This window comes from Meles meles, chromosome 7 (assembly GCF_922984935.1).
Source record: "Meles meles chromosome 7, mMelMel3.1 paternal haplotype, whole genome shotgun sequence".
Taxonomy (NCBI): Eukaryota; Metazoa; Chordata; class Mammalia; order Carnivora; family Mustelidae; genus Meles; species Meles meles.
The window spans coordinates 66,034,175-66,050,529 of NC_060072.1; the positions used below are offsets into that span (position 1 = coordinate 66,034,175).

At 38.2% G+C, this 16,355-nt stretch overlaps 1 protein-coding gene across 1 annotated transcript in view; it reads left to right on the forward strand.

The window, feature by feature from the left end:
• The window catches only part of OVCH1 (ovochymase 1), a 45,756-nt gene extending 30,868 nt beyond the window's left edge, over window positions 1-14,888 (forward strand). Inside the window, 9 exon segments of the mRNA XM_046011802.1 lie at window positions 3,069-3,109; window positions 3,111-3,184; window positions 3,187-3,219; window positions 3,551-3,646; window positions 6,905-7,144; window positions 12,470-12,565; window positions 13,693-13,811; window positions 13,813-13,829; window positions 14,750-14,888. Coding sequence (XP_045867758.1) covers window positions 3,069-3,109; window positions 3,111-3,184; window positions 3,187-3,219; window positions 3,551-3,646; window positions 6,905-7,144; window positions 12,470-12,565; window positions 13,693-13,811; window positions 13,813-13,829; window positions 14,750-14,888 — 855 coding nt within the window.
• The last annotated feature ends 1,467 nt before the right edge of the window (window positions 14,889-16,355 follow it).

Sequence of the window (16,355 nt, forward strand, 5' to 3'; positions counted from 1 at the left end):
CTTCTTTGGAAAAATGTCTATTCAGATCCTTTGTCCTTTTGAGGTTGTATCATTTTTGTTATCAGTTTGCATAAGTTGTTTATGTGTTTTGTATATTAACCCTTTATCAGATATGCGATTTGCAAATATTTTCTCCCATTCCATAAGTTGCCTTCTCATTTTGTTGATTGTTTCTTCCGAGGTGTAAAAGCATTTTAGTTTCATGTAGTTTCACTTCATTGATTTTTTTTGAGTGAATAACTTATGAAGTTTTATTCCAGTCTTTTTCTTTTAAAAACAATTTGTTCAAGTACTACATAGAGGGTGTTTATTTTAATTGACAAGACAGTGGTACATAGCAGAAAATTAGTGTGTTTGCTTAAACAACAAAAAGACAAAATTTCCCTTTCTAAATAAAATGGGCAACTTGTCTAAACTTAAACATTCTACAGAATTCAAAATAATCCCTTTAGACCCTGTGCTACACAGGGAATGATTTCTATAATGGGTAAAAATAAAATACAATACAATACTGGTCTAAGCCAGCACTTCATATGTCACAGACAAGTCTTCTTATATAATGACCAGTCTAAGACCTAGAACCATGTGGAGTGTTAAATGAGGGCCTTCTTTCTTTGCAACATACTCTAGTCTAAATGATTGGTTCTCAAATGTGGTCTCTGGCCAAGAGCATCAGCACCACCTGGGAACTTGTCAGACACGCAAATTCTTGGGCTCCTATTGAATCAGAGACTTTGGGGGTGAGACCTGGGAATCTGATTAACAGTCTGATTCACCTCTCCAGGTGATTCTGATGCACCTTAAGATAGAGAACCACTGCTGGAAACATTACAATGGCAAGATCTCGGGCTATGATCCTGAGGCCCTTTTATTGCTTGTGTTTTTGGTTTCATATCACCGCCCCCCAAAATTGTTGCCAAGACCTATGTCAAGCAGCTTTTTCCCTGTGTTTTCTAACCGCCCCCCACCAGCCCGTGTTTTCTTCTAGGAGTTCTACAGTTTGTAACCTTATATTTAAGTCTATCATTCATTTCAAGTATAAAGTAGGGTTCAATTCCATTCTGCTTATCGTCCAGTTTTCCCAACATCATTTTTGAAGAGACTATCCTTTCTTCATTGAGTATTTTTTGCTCCTTTGTCAAGTATTAGTTGACTGTATATGCGAGGGTTTTTCTGGGCTCATGATTCTAGCCTATTTGTCTATGTGTCTATTTTTCTGCCAGTACCATATTGTGTTGATTACTATAGATTTGTAACGTATTTTGAAATCAGAAAATGTGATGACTCCAACTTTGTTATTTCTCAGGATTGCTTTTTAGGCTATTTAGGGTCTTTTGGGGGCCCATGTGAATTTTTGTTTTTTTTTTTTTTTTTTTTTGTCTCTCTATGAAAAATGCTATTGGAATTTTTAAATGCACTTCATTGAATCTGTAGGTGACTTTGTGTATTATGGACATAATATTGATTCTTCCGATCTGTGAACATGGGATTATGTTTTCCATTTGTTTCCATCTTCATCAATTTCTTTCATCAAAGTCTTATCGTTTTTAGGGTAGAGATCTTTCACCTTCTTGGGTAACTTTATTCCTAAGTACCATATTTTTTGAAGCTTTTGTATATAAGATTGTTTTCATTATTTTTTTATTTCCTTTTTTTTCAAGTTTTAATCTAAATTCCAGTTAACATAACAGTGTGATATTAGTATCAGATGTAAAACTTAGTGATTCAACACTTACATACAACACCTGGTGCCCATCACAAGTGTCCTCCTTAATCCCCTGTTTATCTTTTGTGCATTTTGTTGTTAGTGTATAGAGACACAAGGGTTTTTTTGTATGCTTGCTTTGTACCCTGAAACGTTACTCATCATTTAGTTCTAAAAGGTATTTGTTGTTGTTGTTTATAGTTCTAACAGTTTTTTGATGGAATCTTTAGGATTTTCTCAGACCATATCACCTGCAAATAAAGACAGCTTTGCTTCTTCCTTCTTGACTTACTCCTTCCTTCCCTTTATTTATTTTTCTTGCCTGGTTGTCCTGGCTAAAACTTCCAATACTATATTGAATCGAAATGATGACAGTGGGCACCCTGGGTTTGTTTCTGATCTTACAGGAAAAGCTTTCAACTTTTCACTATTGAGTATGATGTTAATTATGGGTTTGTTATGTATGACTTTTATTATCTTGGGATACATTCTGTTCATATCCAGTTTGTTGAGAGTTTTTTCTTGAAGGGATGCTGCATTTTGTTAAATACATTTTCTATACTATTCAGATGATAAGATTTTTAAATTTTCATTCCATTAATGTGGTATATCATATTCATTGATTTGGGTATGTTGAACTATCCTTGTATCACTGGAATAACTCCCCCCTGATCATTGTGTATGATCCTTTTAATGTGTTGATGAATTTTGGTAGTATTTGCTAGTATTTTGGTAGTATTTTGTTGAGTATTTTTGCACCTATGTTCATCAGGGATGTTGGCCTCTCGATTTTTGTTTGTTTCCTTCTTATGGTGTCCTTATCTTGCTTTGGTGTCAGGGTAGTTCTGACCTTACCTAATGAGTTTTAGAGTGTTCCCTCCTCTTCAGTTTATGGAAGAGTTTGAAGAATGTCATTAATTCTTCTTTAAATGTTTAGTAGAATTCACCAGTGAAGCCGCTTGGTCCTGAGCTTTTCTTCATTGAGATGTTTTTGATTAGTGACTCAGTCTCCTTGCTCAAATTGGCCTATTCTGATTTTCTGTTTCCTCATGACTTGGTCTTGGCAGTTTGTCTGTTTCTAGAAATTTATTTCTTCCAGGTTATCTAATTTTTTGGTGTATAGTTATTCATAGTCTCATGATTCTTTATATTTCTGTGGTATCAGTTGTAACATCTTGTGATTTTATTTATTTAAGTACTCTAAGGTATACAAATTGACAAAGTATTAGTATTTTTTAATTAAAGAAATGTGTTATGAATAAATTATTGATTATTCCTCTTCCAAAATTGAAAGCAGGAGCTCTGATTAAAGCAAATTTTTTTTTTAAGGAAATTTTTAGAACACATTTTTTTGGTGTTTCAGGGAGACTCTGGTGGCCCATTAGTATGTAGACATGAAAAAGGTCTCTGTCCTATATGGCGTTGCCAGCTGGGGGGCTGGCTGTGCCCAGCCAGGGAAGTCAGGTGTATTTGCCAGGGTGTCATCTTGGACTGGATCCAATCCAAAATCAAAGGTAAATATTTTTCAGATATTATGAAAACAATTCCTCTTTCTTTAGAGTAGACTTGTGAGAAGTGAGTATGGTAGAAATCAGCATTATGAAAGAAAAAAAAACATGAAGTAGTATTTCATTTATTTTAGTTTCTAAAACATTAAAATGCACATTAAAATTCTGTAAGAATATGTTCTCCCTTGGGCAGAGTGAGAGTAAAACTGACTTTTCCTGAGGCTGCTGTAATCCTAGATTTGCATTTTCTTTTGACAAAAGCTGTTTTGGTATAGACTACATTTTGTTTCGAGGCTTTTATCTTTATTTATTTTTAACATGCTCTCTCCAGGTACAGGTCCTGTTTCACTTCAGATAAGTAAGGTAAGCAAAACATTACCAAGACGACAGTTGCCACCACCCACACCTTCAACAGACGATGCATCTGGACCAGGTAATAGATGTTCATGTTATCCGCGTAATGCAGCTGGGAAGAATTTGGCAAAAAGCATGGTATGCCCTGGTTCAGTAATTTTCTGTGGAATGGGATAAGCCCTGTGTTTTCATTCTGGCTGGTAATTTAAACTGAATTAAAAAAAAAAAAAAGGAGTGTTGTTACTGTGACCATTTAGTTTCTTTTCTACCCCCAGAGATATAGCTGTTGCAGGTTAAAAATATATGTATTGTGGTTATGAACAAATGCTTGAATTCTGAAGGAGTGCATAGAATTATTCTGACCTCTGGTGTATTTTTTCCTACATAAACAAAGGTCCTTAGATTTTCAGGTATCTTACTGGCTGAGGACTCTGGATATGAGAGAGAACCACAGTCAGCATCCGTGTTAGTCACTCATAATCCCCCACAGTTGTCAGTGCTTGTTTGCTAATAGAATTTTTATTTTTAGTTACAATCAAACTGCAACTGGAGAATTAGAAGTCCGTAATTGCCCTGTAGGGAGATGAAAGTTCTATGATGCCATCATTCTTGGTTTCCAGGTGGTCACCGTCTCTTCCTTCTCACCTATCTCTGTCCCCATCCATCCCACATACAGTCAAGGCCAGTAGACAACCAGGAAGGAGGTGGGTGGGGGGGAGATCGAAGAGGAAATAAGAGATGGGGGAATTTCTAGAGTGATGACCTTTAGTAGGAGAAAGGGGATGCGATCTTGTGCTTGGCAGGAGGGGTTAGTCTCAGAAAGGAGCAAAGTGCAGTTCATCCATAGTTGTTGGATGGGAGGCAGAATACTTATGCTGGGGTATGGGTACATGTAGGGGTGGGAGCTTCTGGCAATTTTTAAATTGCTTCTGTGCATTTAGTGGATGCAACAAGTTTGTGGAAGAGGATTTAAGGGTTTTAAGAGAAAAAAGAGGAAGTATAAAATAGTTCTCTAAAAAAGTGACAAAGTTCATGGACCAGGAAAATGTAGTAGGATTACTGGGCAACATAAAAGCTATGAGATTAATGAACACAAATTAAGAGGGAGTTAGCTTAGTTAGCTTAGTTGTATGTTTTCTTCTGGAGACACTGAGGGGTAGCACATAGAAGAACAGATGGAGGGTAGATTCATCAGACTGGGTTTCCCCAAGTATGCAAGGGTATAAGGGTATTGAAAGCATGTAGGAGGAAGGGATGAAAATGATGTGTTATTAGAATTTAAGCTAGGAAAAGAGTAAATGAGGGTGAGAGATGAGTTAGGGACAAAGAAGATGTGGCTGAATAGGTGAGTATCAAGTCTCAAAAGGTGGAAGGAGCATTGGAGGGAGCTGAGAAGATAGAAGGTTGTGGATGGAGACAGCAGTGCTTGAAACAGAGCGATGGAAGGCTTGGTGTTATTGCTGGGGACAGGGTCCTGAGGGGCTCACCACTGGGGTGGGTGGCTGAGGTCGGCTGGAGAACAAGATCATCAGAAGGAAGTTGAGAAATTGAGAGGCTGCAGTGGTAAGCTCATCGTCTATAGCAAGATTCGTGGCAGAAATAGTGTTGGAGAAAATGACTGCTAAAATCTTCTGGGAATAAGAATGGGTAATATGGGGACCATTTGTGGGTGGCATGGTCTGAGAATACCAGAATCAAAGGGTCCCATTTAGATTGACAGTGAATCTGGAATTGGGGTTGAGATGGAGAGCAGACTTAGGTCCAAGATCCTAAAACCTAATGATTTTGATGGCTTGAGTTAAATGAACAATTTTAATTAGTGCATAAGTAAATGAATGCATATCAGGCTCTTAAAATAGAGATGGCACGATGAATGACAACAATCAACAAGTGGTGTCCAGTAGTGACCAACCAATACATTCATTAAACTGTCTCATTCGGGTAAATGAACGTTAAAATGTAGAGATGTTTTTCATTTGTCTGTGTTCAGAAATACATGTGCATGCCAGAAAAATTTGCAAGTTTCACATGAGAAAGGGTACTGTTTTGTTTTAATTCTGTGGATATTCTATGAGAGAAAATGTTGGGACTATCCTTTATTTAACATCCATCCACTCCCACCACTGACTTTTTACACAAGAGGATTGTTAGTCCATTTATAAAACGCAGTGGCTAGTAGGGAATTCATGACTTTACATGATTTGGTTCCTTTTCCAGGCAGATTTGTCATAGAGGATTCATGCGGACAGGAAAAAAAATGACTGAAAGGACTTGTTGGGGTCAAAGTCACAATTTCAGTTTCTTGGAGCAAGGAGAGAACTTAATTCTCTTGTTTCATACCCTATCCCAGATTGGAGGGCTTGGGGTGGGGGAAGATTAGAGACTGGGAAATCTGTTAGGTTACTGTTAAATCAAAGTAGGTCTATAAATGTCTAAATTAGATTATAGTAGCCATCTAAATGAAAGGGGAGAATTTGCAAAGAGATAAGAGGACTAGGCGATTGAATAGAGTCCTGAAGTCTTACAAATTTCATTTCCCTTCTTCACCTTCTGCCACTCTTCATTTCTACTCTTCATGAAAGAATATTTATTTATGTGTCACCTGAGATCATTAATTTCTCTATGGCAAGGCATCTGTGATAATGCATGTATTAATTCATACTCAGACATTAAAAAGTCTTCATTTGAATATAGACTATTTCAATTTGTAATTGCTCAGCAGATTTTTGGTGAGGGAATACACAGAAGGGAAGGAAGAGGAGTCGAGGCTATAAGCTGAAGGAGTAGTGGATGGCAGGGTCCACGGGCCAGAGAGCCCCACACCAGAAGCTCTGCAGGGAGCCTGCAGGTCTAGAGGTGCCCTTGGACTTAAGAGCAAGTGGAAGAAGTGAGAGACCTTCAAATGTATGCAGCACGTCCTCCTTTTTGTGATCTCAGTCACGAATTCTATGAATGTAATCATTTGTCCCAGCAAGATAAATGCTCAGTGAAATTAGTGAAGCTTTTAGGAACAGACCTTCAGTTGCATCTCAAAGAAGGAAGGAAATGAAAACATGCAGGACGGAAGGAGTGCATACTCACTGTGCTTCTTCTAAGGCATTTAAAAGATTCGGTGAAAAAAAATTTTTTAAATAATGATAATTTAAATTCTACTTCTACAACTTCATTTCAAGGAAATAGGACATGTTAAATGGGATGATCATTTTTACCCAAGGCCATGTAACACTAATGAAGTTTTCATTCTCTTCTTGCAAGCCTAAATTTTTCAAGTTCATGATAGAACCTCACTCTGCTTTGTTCATGTTGGTCCCTGCTGTCTGTGTGCTCTGAACTGTAGGTTGTTACTCTGAAGTGGAACTGGAAGAGCCCAGAGGCTTTTTTTTTTTTTTTTTTTTTGCAACTCCAGGATATCCACTGGATTATAGAGGAGAACTGGAATGTTTTTGGGTGCTCAGTGTGTCCCTGAGCGGTATGGCAAAATTGACGGTAAAGTACCTGTCAATGCCTTGGTCTCCTGTGTGTCCAGATTCAGTTATGACTGTTTATGAAGAAAACCACGATGAGAGAAGGGTGTCAGGTAATCCTTGCTGGCATTTCAACTTGGAGCTGGGAGGCTTTTCTGTATAGGCAGTTTACAATCACAAGAGAACTTGCCTTGGGTACCACTACCACCAAAGTGTTGATTCCTGTAATAGGCATGCCTTTCTTTCTTTCTTTTCTTTTCTTTCCTTCCTCCCTTTTCCCTTCCCTTTCTTTTCCTTTTCTTTCTTTTATTTTTCTTTATTTTTTTAAAGATTTATTTATTTATTTATTTGACAGAGAGAGAGAGAACAAGTAGGCAGAGAGACAGGAAGAGAGAGAGGGGGAAGTAGGCTCCCCGCCAAGCAGAGAGCCAGATGCGGGGCTCGATCCCAGGACCCTGAGATCATCCCAGGACCCCAAGCCAAAGGCAGTGGCTTAACCCACTGAGCCACCCATGCCCCCCTCTTTCTTTCTTGTAAGCATACTTAATATTTCCAAAACCTGAATTTACAAAACAGGTACACTAGAGTGTGTGTGTATTCGGGTAGAAAAAAGACAAGAGAGCTCAAGTTCCTCAAGCATACGAGAATCAGGCCAGGATACCAGAAAGGTATCTGATAGAGGATTTAGGACAGTTAAAAATTGGAAGGGGGGGGAGTGTTGGATTTTAAAGTAAAGCAAAATATATTAAAGGTTTTTACAATGGCAGAATTAAAAATATTTGCTAATAGTACGGCAGCTGTCATTTCATCTCCTGCCCAGGCAAACATGTTTTGTTTGACAAAACGAAGTTGCTACCTCTTGTTTGTGTAAGCGGGGTACAGCTTTTAGTCAAGAGGGGGGTGGAAAGATTTTGGAGATAATTTACTTGATGGGGACACCTGGGAAGAAAATAAGTGTATGTCTACTATTGGGTGTATGTGTGGTACACACACACATGCGTGTGCTGGATTCGGGGGTGTATGGAGCCAGGGAGATGCTCTGAGGGGGAGTTCGTGCTCTTGGAATAAATCCTGAGATTAAATCATTGAGTTAGAAGGTACAGGCATTTATTTAAAGAATCTTTATAAATACTGTCTCATTTAGGGGCACCTGGGTGGGTTCAGTCAGTTAAGCGTCTGCCTTCAGCTCAGGTCATGATCCCAGGGTCCCGGGATCAGGTCCTGCATCAGGCTCCCTGCTCAGCGAGGTGTCTCCTTCTCCCTCTGCTCCTCCACCTCTTTGTGCTCTCTCTCTCTCTTGCTCGCTGTCTCTCTCTCAAATAAATAAAACCTTTAAGAAAAAATACTGTCTCCCTTAGACTATGGAACAAAGCTCTTAAGTGGTCTATCCACTTAGTGCATTTTTCCCCTGTGATCAGATGGCCTTCCCCCATCTGCCTTGAATAAAACAGCTCCAGGTCTTGTAGCTGGGGTAAAACCCAGATCCCTAGCACGACCTTCTGTCTCCCTCCCTGACTCACATGATCAGGTGCTTGCATTCTCACCTCAGGGCCCTTGTCCTGCTCCTTCTCCTAGCCCTGCAGAGAGCTCCTTCTCCACCTGTTCCTCATCTCCCTCAAGGCTTGACTAGATTGTCACTTTCTTAAGAGAACTGTCTTAATTGCTATCAGTTACATCACCTCTTGCCTGGATACTTCTTTGTGCCTCTCCCTTTTCTTTAGCATTTACTGTCTTCCAACATTATGATTTGTTTTTCATGTTTGTGGTTTGTGTTTTCTCTATTGAATGTGAGCTTTCAGAGGGCTAAAACTTTCATCTCCTCATCTGAAGACTCTCCAGTGTCTGGAACAGTATGTGAGACCTAGAAGGCACTGAATGAGTGAATCAAAGAACCATAGGTCACCTTCTCAAAGAGGACTTCTCAGTCTCCCAAAGTCCTTTTCATTATATTCTGATTATTTTACTTATAGCCTTGATCAATTTTTGAAATCATCTTCTTTATTTATCTGACTAAAATAAAAGATTCATGAAAGCAGGGATCTTGATAATTTGTTCCTTATTGTGTCTTCCCAAATTAGAATCATCCCTAGAGACACAGTACAATTTTTTCCAGGAGTGTATACTGATAAATTACTCTTCAGAAAAGCTATGTCCATTTTCACTGCTATTGGCAATTATGGGAGCCTCTTACACTATGAGTATAACGGAATATATCAGTTTGATAAGCACTTTTACTTTTTAATCATTAGCGGATTTTTTTTCATATGTTGGTTGGCTGTTTTTTTTAATTTCTTGTCATTACCATACATTTTTGAGTATTTTTATTGTCTTACAAAAGCTGTCATACATATATTTTTCCTTTGTCATAAGTTGCAAGTATTTATTGGTAAGGTTGCTATTTGCCTTTCATTTTTCTTAAGATTTTATTAATTTATTAGAGAGTGGGCACACACGCATGAGTGAAGGAAAGGGCAGAGGGGAAGGGAAAGGGAGAGAGAAAGGAGACTCCCTGCTGAGCATGGAGTCTGATACAGGGCTTGACTTCATGACCCTGAGATCATGACTTGAGCTGAACCCAAGAGTCGAATGTTTAACTGACTGAGCCACCCAGGCAGCCCTTTAATTTTTATTATATGTTGATGTAAACATTTAAAAATGTATTTAAATCTTTCTATAAACACCTTTACTTTGATTTATCTCATTGCTTTTTAAGTATTTATTGTTCATTCTGAGTTGAGAAAAAAAATTAATCGAAACTTCTTTAATCCTGCTGAAATGTTTTTTCTCATATGGTAAAGGATGCTATATCTGTATCTTTAAGAGAAAACTATTTTCTTTCCATCTTGTAGCATTATATTGTATACTAGATTCCCATATAAAAAGAAACATTTTCTGGGAAAACGTACCTTTATCTTTATAACCTGTTGAGAGCCATGCTTGGCTTTGTTGTGGATTAACTTGGGGGAATCCTATAATTTTCTAACCTAGCATTTCTTTGATCTGAAATTGTCAGCTTGAACCTTGTAGAATGGTTCTTTCTCTTCAGATGATAGCTAATAGAACTGCAAGACAATAATGGAGGTATTGTCCCTTATTCAAGCCAGATAGTATTCTTCTATACTATAAAATGCTATCTTTTTCCTTGTGGGAGCCAGCAACTCACTCATCCAACAGCTGCATTGATCTGTACTTGCTGCGAATAAGTATTTGATCATTTTTCAAATATTATTTTAACAGCATTTACCCTAATGTGTTATGCAATCTAATATGTTTTGTTCTTTTCTTCTTCTCAGATATAATCTCTTCCTTCTCTTGCTCCACAAATACTTGTAAGGAGGATCAACTAGGGGCTAGAGACCCACTCTTCTTGGTTGTGGGGATTCAGGAGTGAACAAAATGGACAAAAGAAATCCCTGCCCTTATCAATCTTATATTCCAGTGGAAAGTGGACACATAATAAGAAAATAAAATATGCAATACATTAGGTAGATGAGCTGGGGGGGGGGGATGAAGTGGGAAGAAAGAGAAGATGCTGGGATGTAGGTCCTCTATGGTCATATGTAGTATAACCAGCAAATGTCTTTCTGAGCAGGTGATATTTAAATAAATGTGGGATGATACTGACTCATTACTAATAGAGGAGTTTGATCCTAAGATGCTCACAGGTGCTTTTCACACCTTCTTAATCAGCCCTCTGAATTGTTTTAGAATTATGGTTACAATTTTCCCTTTCAGCTTTGACTCAGGTTCTCAACCTAAAGCAATAAAAAAAAGAAAGAAAGAAAGATTGACTATAGATAAAGAATAAATTTTCGTGAGATTAAGAGTCATTTATGGTTTGTCTCCCTCCCAATCCCATCTTGTTTCATTGATTCTTCTCCTATCCCCCTACCCCCCCATGTTGCTTCTCCATGTCCTCATATCAGGGAGATCATATGATAGTTGTCTTTCTCCGATTGACTTATTTCACTAAGCATGATACGCTCTAGTTCCATCCACGTCGTCACAAATGGCAAGATTTCATTTCTTTTGATGGCTGCATAGTATTCCATTGTGTATATATACCACATCTTCTTGATCCATTCATCTGTTGATGGACATCTAGGTTCTTTCCATAGTCTGGCTATTGTAGACATTGCTGCTATAAACATTCGGGTACACGTGCCCCTTCGGATCACTATGTTTGTATCTTTAGGGTAAATACCTAGTAGTGCAATTGCTGGGTCATAGGGTAGTTCTATTTTCAACATTTTGAGGAACCTCCATGCTGTTTTCCAGAGTGGTTGGACCAGCTTGCATTCCCACCAACAGTGGAGGAGGGTTCCCCTTTCTCCACATCCTCTCCAGCATCTGTCATTTCCTGACTTGTTAATTTTAGCCATTCTGACTGGTGTGAGGTGATATCTCATTGTGGTTTTGATTTGTATTTCCCTGATGCCGAGTGACGTGGAGCACTTTTTCATGTGTCTGTTGGCCATCTGGATGTCTTCTTTGCAGAAATGTCTGGGGGTTGCTGGGGGGAGGTGGGATTGGGAGAGGGGGAGCGGGCTATGGACATTGGGGAGGGGAGGCGAACCATAAGAGACTATGGACTCTGAAAAACAACCTGAGGGTTTTGAAGGGTCAGGGGTGGGAGGTTGGGGGAACAGGTGGTGGGTGATGGGGAGGGCACGTTTTGCATGGAGCACTGGGTGTTGTGCAAAAAGAATGAATACTGTTACGCTGAAAAAATAAAAAAAAAAAAAAAGAATAAATTTTCAGGTAGAAGTTTTTCCATCATGGATTTTTCATGGTGAGATATTTTTAATAAGTGGGTTACTTTACTAGAAGAAAAATGGCATAGCAGCATCATTTTAAAGATGAAGTAATTTATTTCCTGCTGTCCTTCAAGGGAGCAATATGGCATAGCAGCCTGTGATGAGGACTGGGTTCATAGGCCTGGATTTAGATCCTGAGTCCCCACCCTACCAGTGTAACTTTGGGTGAGTTACTTGAGTTCTGGACCCCTGTTTCCCTCATTTTGCAGAGTGAAATAAATTCCTCCCTCATAGGTACAAACTGGTAACTAGTAGACAAGTCCTAGAGATCGAGTGCACACTCTAGTGAATATAGTCAACATTTATATTATAATCTTCAAACTTACTGAGGGACTAGATCTTAATTATTTTTACTACAAAAAAGAAATGTTAACTAGGAGAGGTGGTAGAAGCTAACTATCACTAGAATGGCAGTTCCATTATAGTACATAAATGTATCAAATAAACATGGTGTACATTCTAAATTTATACAATGTTACATGTCAAATATATCTCACTAAAAATAAAAATAATGGTTCTACCTAAAGTAGAGAAACTGCTTAAAACATTTTTAGTTCTTGTGTTTTACTAGATTTCATTTTTTTTCACCTAGGTGAATTATGTGGAAGAGGGCTTACCCAGTGATTTTCATGAGCTCTGGACCCCTAGTGAGAGTGATATTTTATTCGTTTGTGCAAGGTGCTTTTGGCATAAGTTACATTGTCTTTAGAGTCCAAGGTATGCTTCATCATTTTATAAAGTTAAAAATCAGCGTTTTTCTTTTTAGAGTTATTTCAAAGCATATACATTATTTTGTAAGAAATGGTGTTTCTGTCAGAAGTTCTTGTTTGAAAGGAAAGTGTATTTAAGGGATCTGAGATTGGTCAGATTCAAAAGAGAAACTGGATAAGAAAAAGTGCATAACTTGATTGACTTGTAAATAATATAGAATTGTGATTTCTGGATGTGGCTCTGATACATTGATAGCAAGACATTTTCTATTGTGATGTGGTTTTATGCCACGGACGGCCTTTGCTGTGGATCAGAATGTAAGGGTTCTACCTGTTAGCTGGTTGACTAGCTATGGATCATTTATTATCTCTGTATCAGAATTTTCTGATATTATAATAAAAGTTTAGAATGAGTTTTTAAGATAGAACTACACAAATATTAGGTGCTAGCATCGTAAATGTAAATGCTATGCAATTCAGATTTATCAGATTGCATTTTAGGACAAGTAATTAATACGTCTTTTTAAAAAAGATTTGATTTATTTGTCAGAATGCACAGCAGGGGGGAATGGCAGGCAGAGGGTGAAGCAGACTCCCTGCTGAGCAAGGAGCCCAAAGCGGGACTTGATCCCAGGAGGATCATGACCTGAGCTGAAGGCAGACACTTAACAGACTGGGCCATCCAGGCATCCCTTAATAAGGCTTTTGACTTTGGGTAAGTATAGGTAACTGAAAGCTAATTTCTTTCCTTGGCACCAAAAAGCCATGCAGAGATATTTGGGGGAAAAAGTTCAGTGAATAATAAAGAGAAGAGTGCATATCACATGCTTTCCTAAAAAACTATATTAAGAATGTTGCTTTTAGATTAAATTGTGCAGAGAAGTGGCATTATCTGTAGTTTTTCCACATTATCTTCCATTGACTTGAGGTTGTGCCAAAGACAATTCTAAGAGAAGTGCTGTTCTCTGTATCTTCGAATGATTCAGATAGAGGCTTTTCAGTGAAAATAACCACTTCTGTTAAGGTTTTGTTCTAAAACAGGGAGGAAAAGTGACTTCTCTATCTGATAAGGCATATAATAAGCCTCTCAAAACTTAATTTTATTTTCATTGCTTTTTTTTTCTTTATTTTTAGGTCCAAAGGGCAGTAAAGCTACCAAACTTCTCCAGAGTTCAAAGCAAGAATGTACAGCCACTTGGGAGTATGTTATTCTGACTAAACCGGGAAGAATCATACAGATCCCAGGATACTCTTCACAGAACCACTGTGAGGTGAGGAAGGAATATTTATTATAATGAAAGGAGTTTGTGAATGATCCCTTGACAAGCAGCAAACCTTGCTTAAGGCATTATTTTCTACCTACTCTCCTTGAAGAATAGACTTTGAGGTAATCCCTGGTTTGAGGCCTTCAGAATAAAAAAACTGAATGTAAGATTGTCCCTATTGATAAATTGTGTACTTTCTCCACAAAAGAGATCATTTATTAGGTAAAGTAGAAAGTCAGACCTCTACCAAACAGTTTTGGAGTTAGAAATAATGTATGTAGGGGCGCCTGGGTGGCTCAGTGGGTTAAGCCCCTGCCTTTGGCTCAGGTCAGGATCTCAGGGTCCTGAGATCGAGTCCTGCATTGGGCTCTCTGCTCAGCAGGAAGCCTGCTTCCCCACCTCTCTCTGCCTGCCTCTCTGCCTACTTGTGATCTCTCTGTGTCAAATAAATTTTTAAAAAATCTTTAAAAAAAGAAATAATGTATGTAGAGTCTTCTGGCACATACTAGATACTCAGTGAATGGTTCCTAAATTGCCAAAATAGAGAACTTTCCTTGAATTAAACAATAGAATAAGTCTAAAGTGTGAAGTTGAAAAGTGAAGATTTGTTTAATATCTCAATCCTGAGTTAATTTATGTGATTTGGGGGAGTTTGGGGCAAATTCAGACAAATTGCCAATCAGAATTTAGAGGACTGTGTGGGATTGACCAACCATTCACCATGACAGGTGAACTTAATTAAAACTCTTAACAAATTATTAGAAATATGTTTAATGGTTACAATTTAAAGTAAAAAATCCTTCTTTCACTGAAACACAAAGAAGCAGATGGCATCAATAACAGCAATGCATAGAACTCTGAAAAAAGTCAATAACAATATGTGCTATTTGGAGATCATTCCTGACTTTCTTTTATCTGGGCCATAGTTGCCACCAGACGTTATTAGCCCCTTAACATCATGTCGTTTGCCATGATATTATCAACTTCCAGATGAAGCCGACACCCTTGGCCTATCAGGGTCACATGTGGGTTTATGAAGGATTTGGATTGGGCAAAAATTTATAGGTAACTAATATCCCATGAAGAACTATGCTCTTGGTTTTTTAATGAAATAATCCTAGATTGTTTTGCATTCATTGTGACTTATAGATGATATAAATTTTGTGATACTGAAATAGCCCATTTTTTAGATTTGTAATTGAGATTAAGCTAACACTCTTTCAGATTGAGTTAAAAACAAAACCCAATTTATGCTGCTTACTTGGGTCATACCTAGAGTAAACTTGCCCAGAAACACTAAACATAAAGGATGGATAAAGCAGTTTTAGACAAATGTAGCACAAAAATAATTGAGACTCTAATATTAATCAGGCCAAATGATATCCAGCAAAGAGGCATTAAATGGGCTGATTAAATAGTAGCTACAAACCTCATTAAACTGATTTTTATGAAAGAAAGAAAAATCCAGAGTTTTCCAGATGTGCCACTAACTCAGTAGTTCAATTCTGTCAAGGCTAAGTTTATGGCAGTTCTCTTGGCTTTTCCCTAATGGTTCCATAATGGTGATTTTAGTTCTCGCTAGGAAAAAGGAAAAAGGTACAGAGAAGGAGTACACTGTCAAGAAAACAAACACATTCCCAAGAATCCCATAGCAGATTTAGATCTCTCAACTGGGAGATGGCTGAGGACAAAGGGAATGAAATGGGGCCTGAGCTGGCTGACCACCGTTACCTGATGTGTATGATAACAGCCGTCCGGATGGAAATCTGATGGCACTGGGTCCAGATCTCAGTTCTACCACATAGTAGTTAAATAATTGGGGAATGCTCCCAAAGCTTTCTCAGACACTGTCTCCTGAATTGCGATAAGAGAGTAATAAGAACTATCTTAGCTTTTTATGTAATTTACTATCACTACCATACTCAGTCAAGGATACCTATGCCTGATGAAACCAGGTGGCTGCTCAGACAGAGAGGGTATGTGGCATTATGTTGACCTTTGACTCCCTAAGAAAGACCCAGATGCCAATGTCCCTCCTCCCTCTGGCAGCTAGGATCCTGCCAGAGTTGATCAAACAGCCAATTGCTAAACCACTGTCCTTTTATTCTTTGGACTTAAATTACCACCCCCAAAATAGATGCACTAAAAATCTCCATGTTTCTACTTAAGGAAATGTTAATAAACACTGGTAGTTCCTGGTTCCTAAGCCCATTCACTATCAACGAGGCCAGAGCTTCTTGTGGAGAGAATGCAGAATCTGCCCCCAGTATCCTTGGAAATTATCTACACTTCTTCCTTTCTTGACTTATAGGATGTCTGTTACTTGTACTGCCAATGAGATTGTGTTGAGAATTAAATGAGAATGCATGGTAATATAAAAGAAAGCAAGCTTCTGCCATGTTTCATTAGAAATATATGTTTTCATTCCTATTCTTAAAATTGTGTTGCTTAGAAAAAAAGATTAGACTATTGTTTCCCTAGTGCCTTTTCATCAGTAGGGTATCAGTACACAAAGTTTGGAAGAACAAAGAA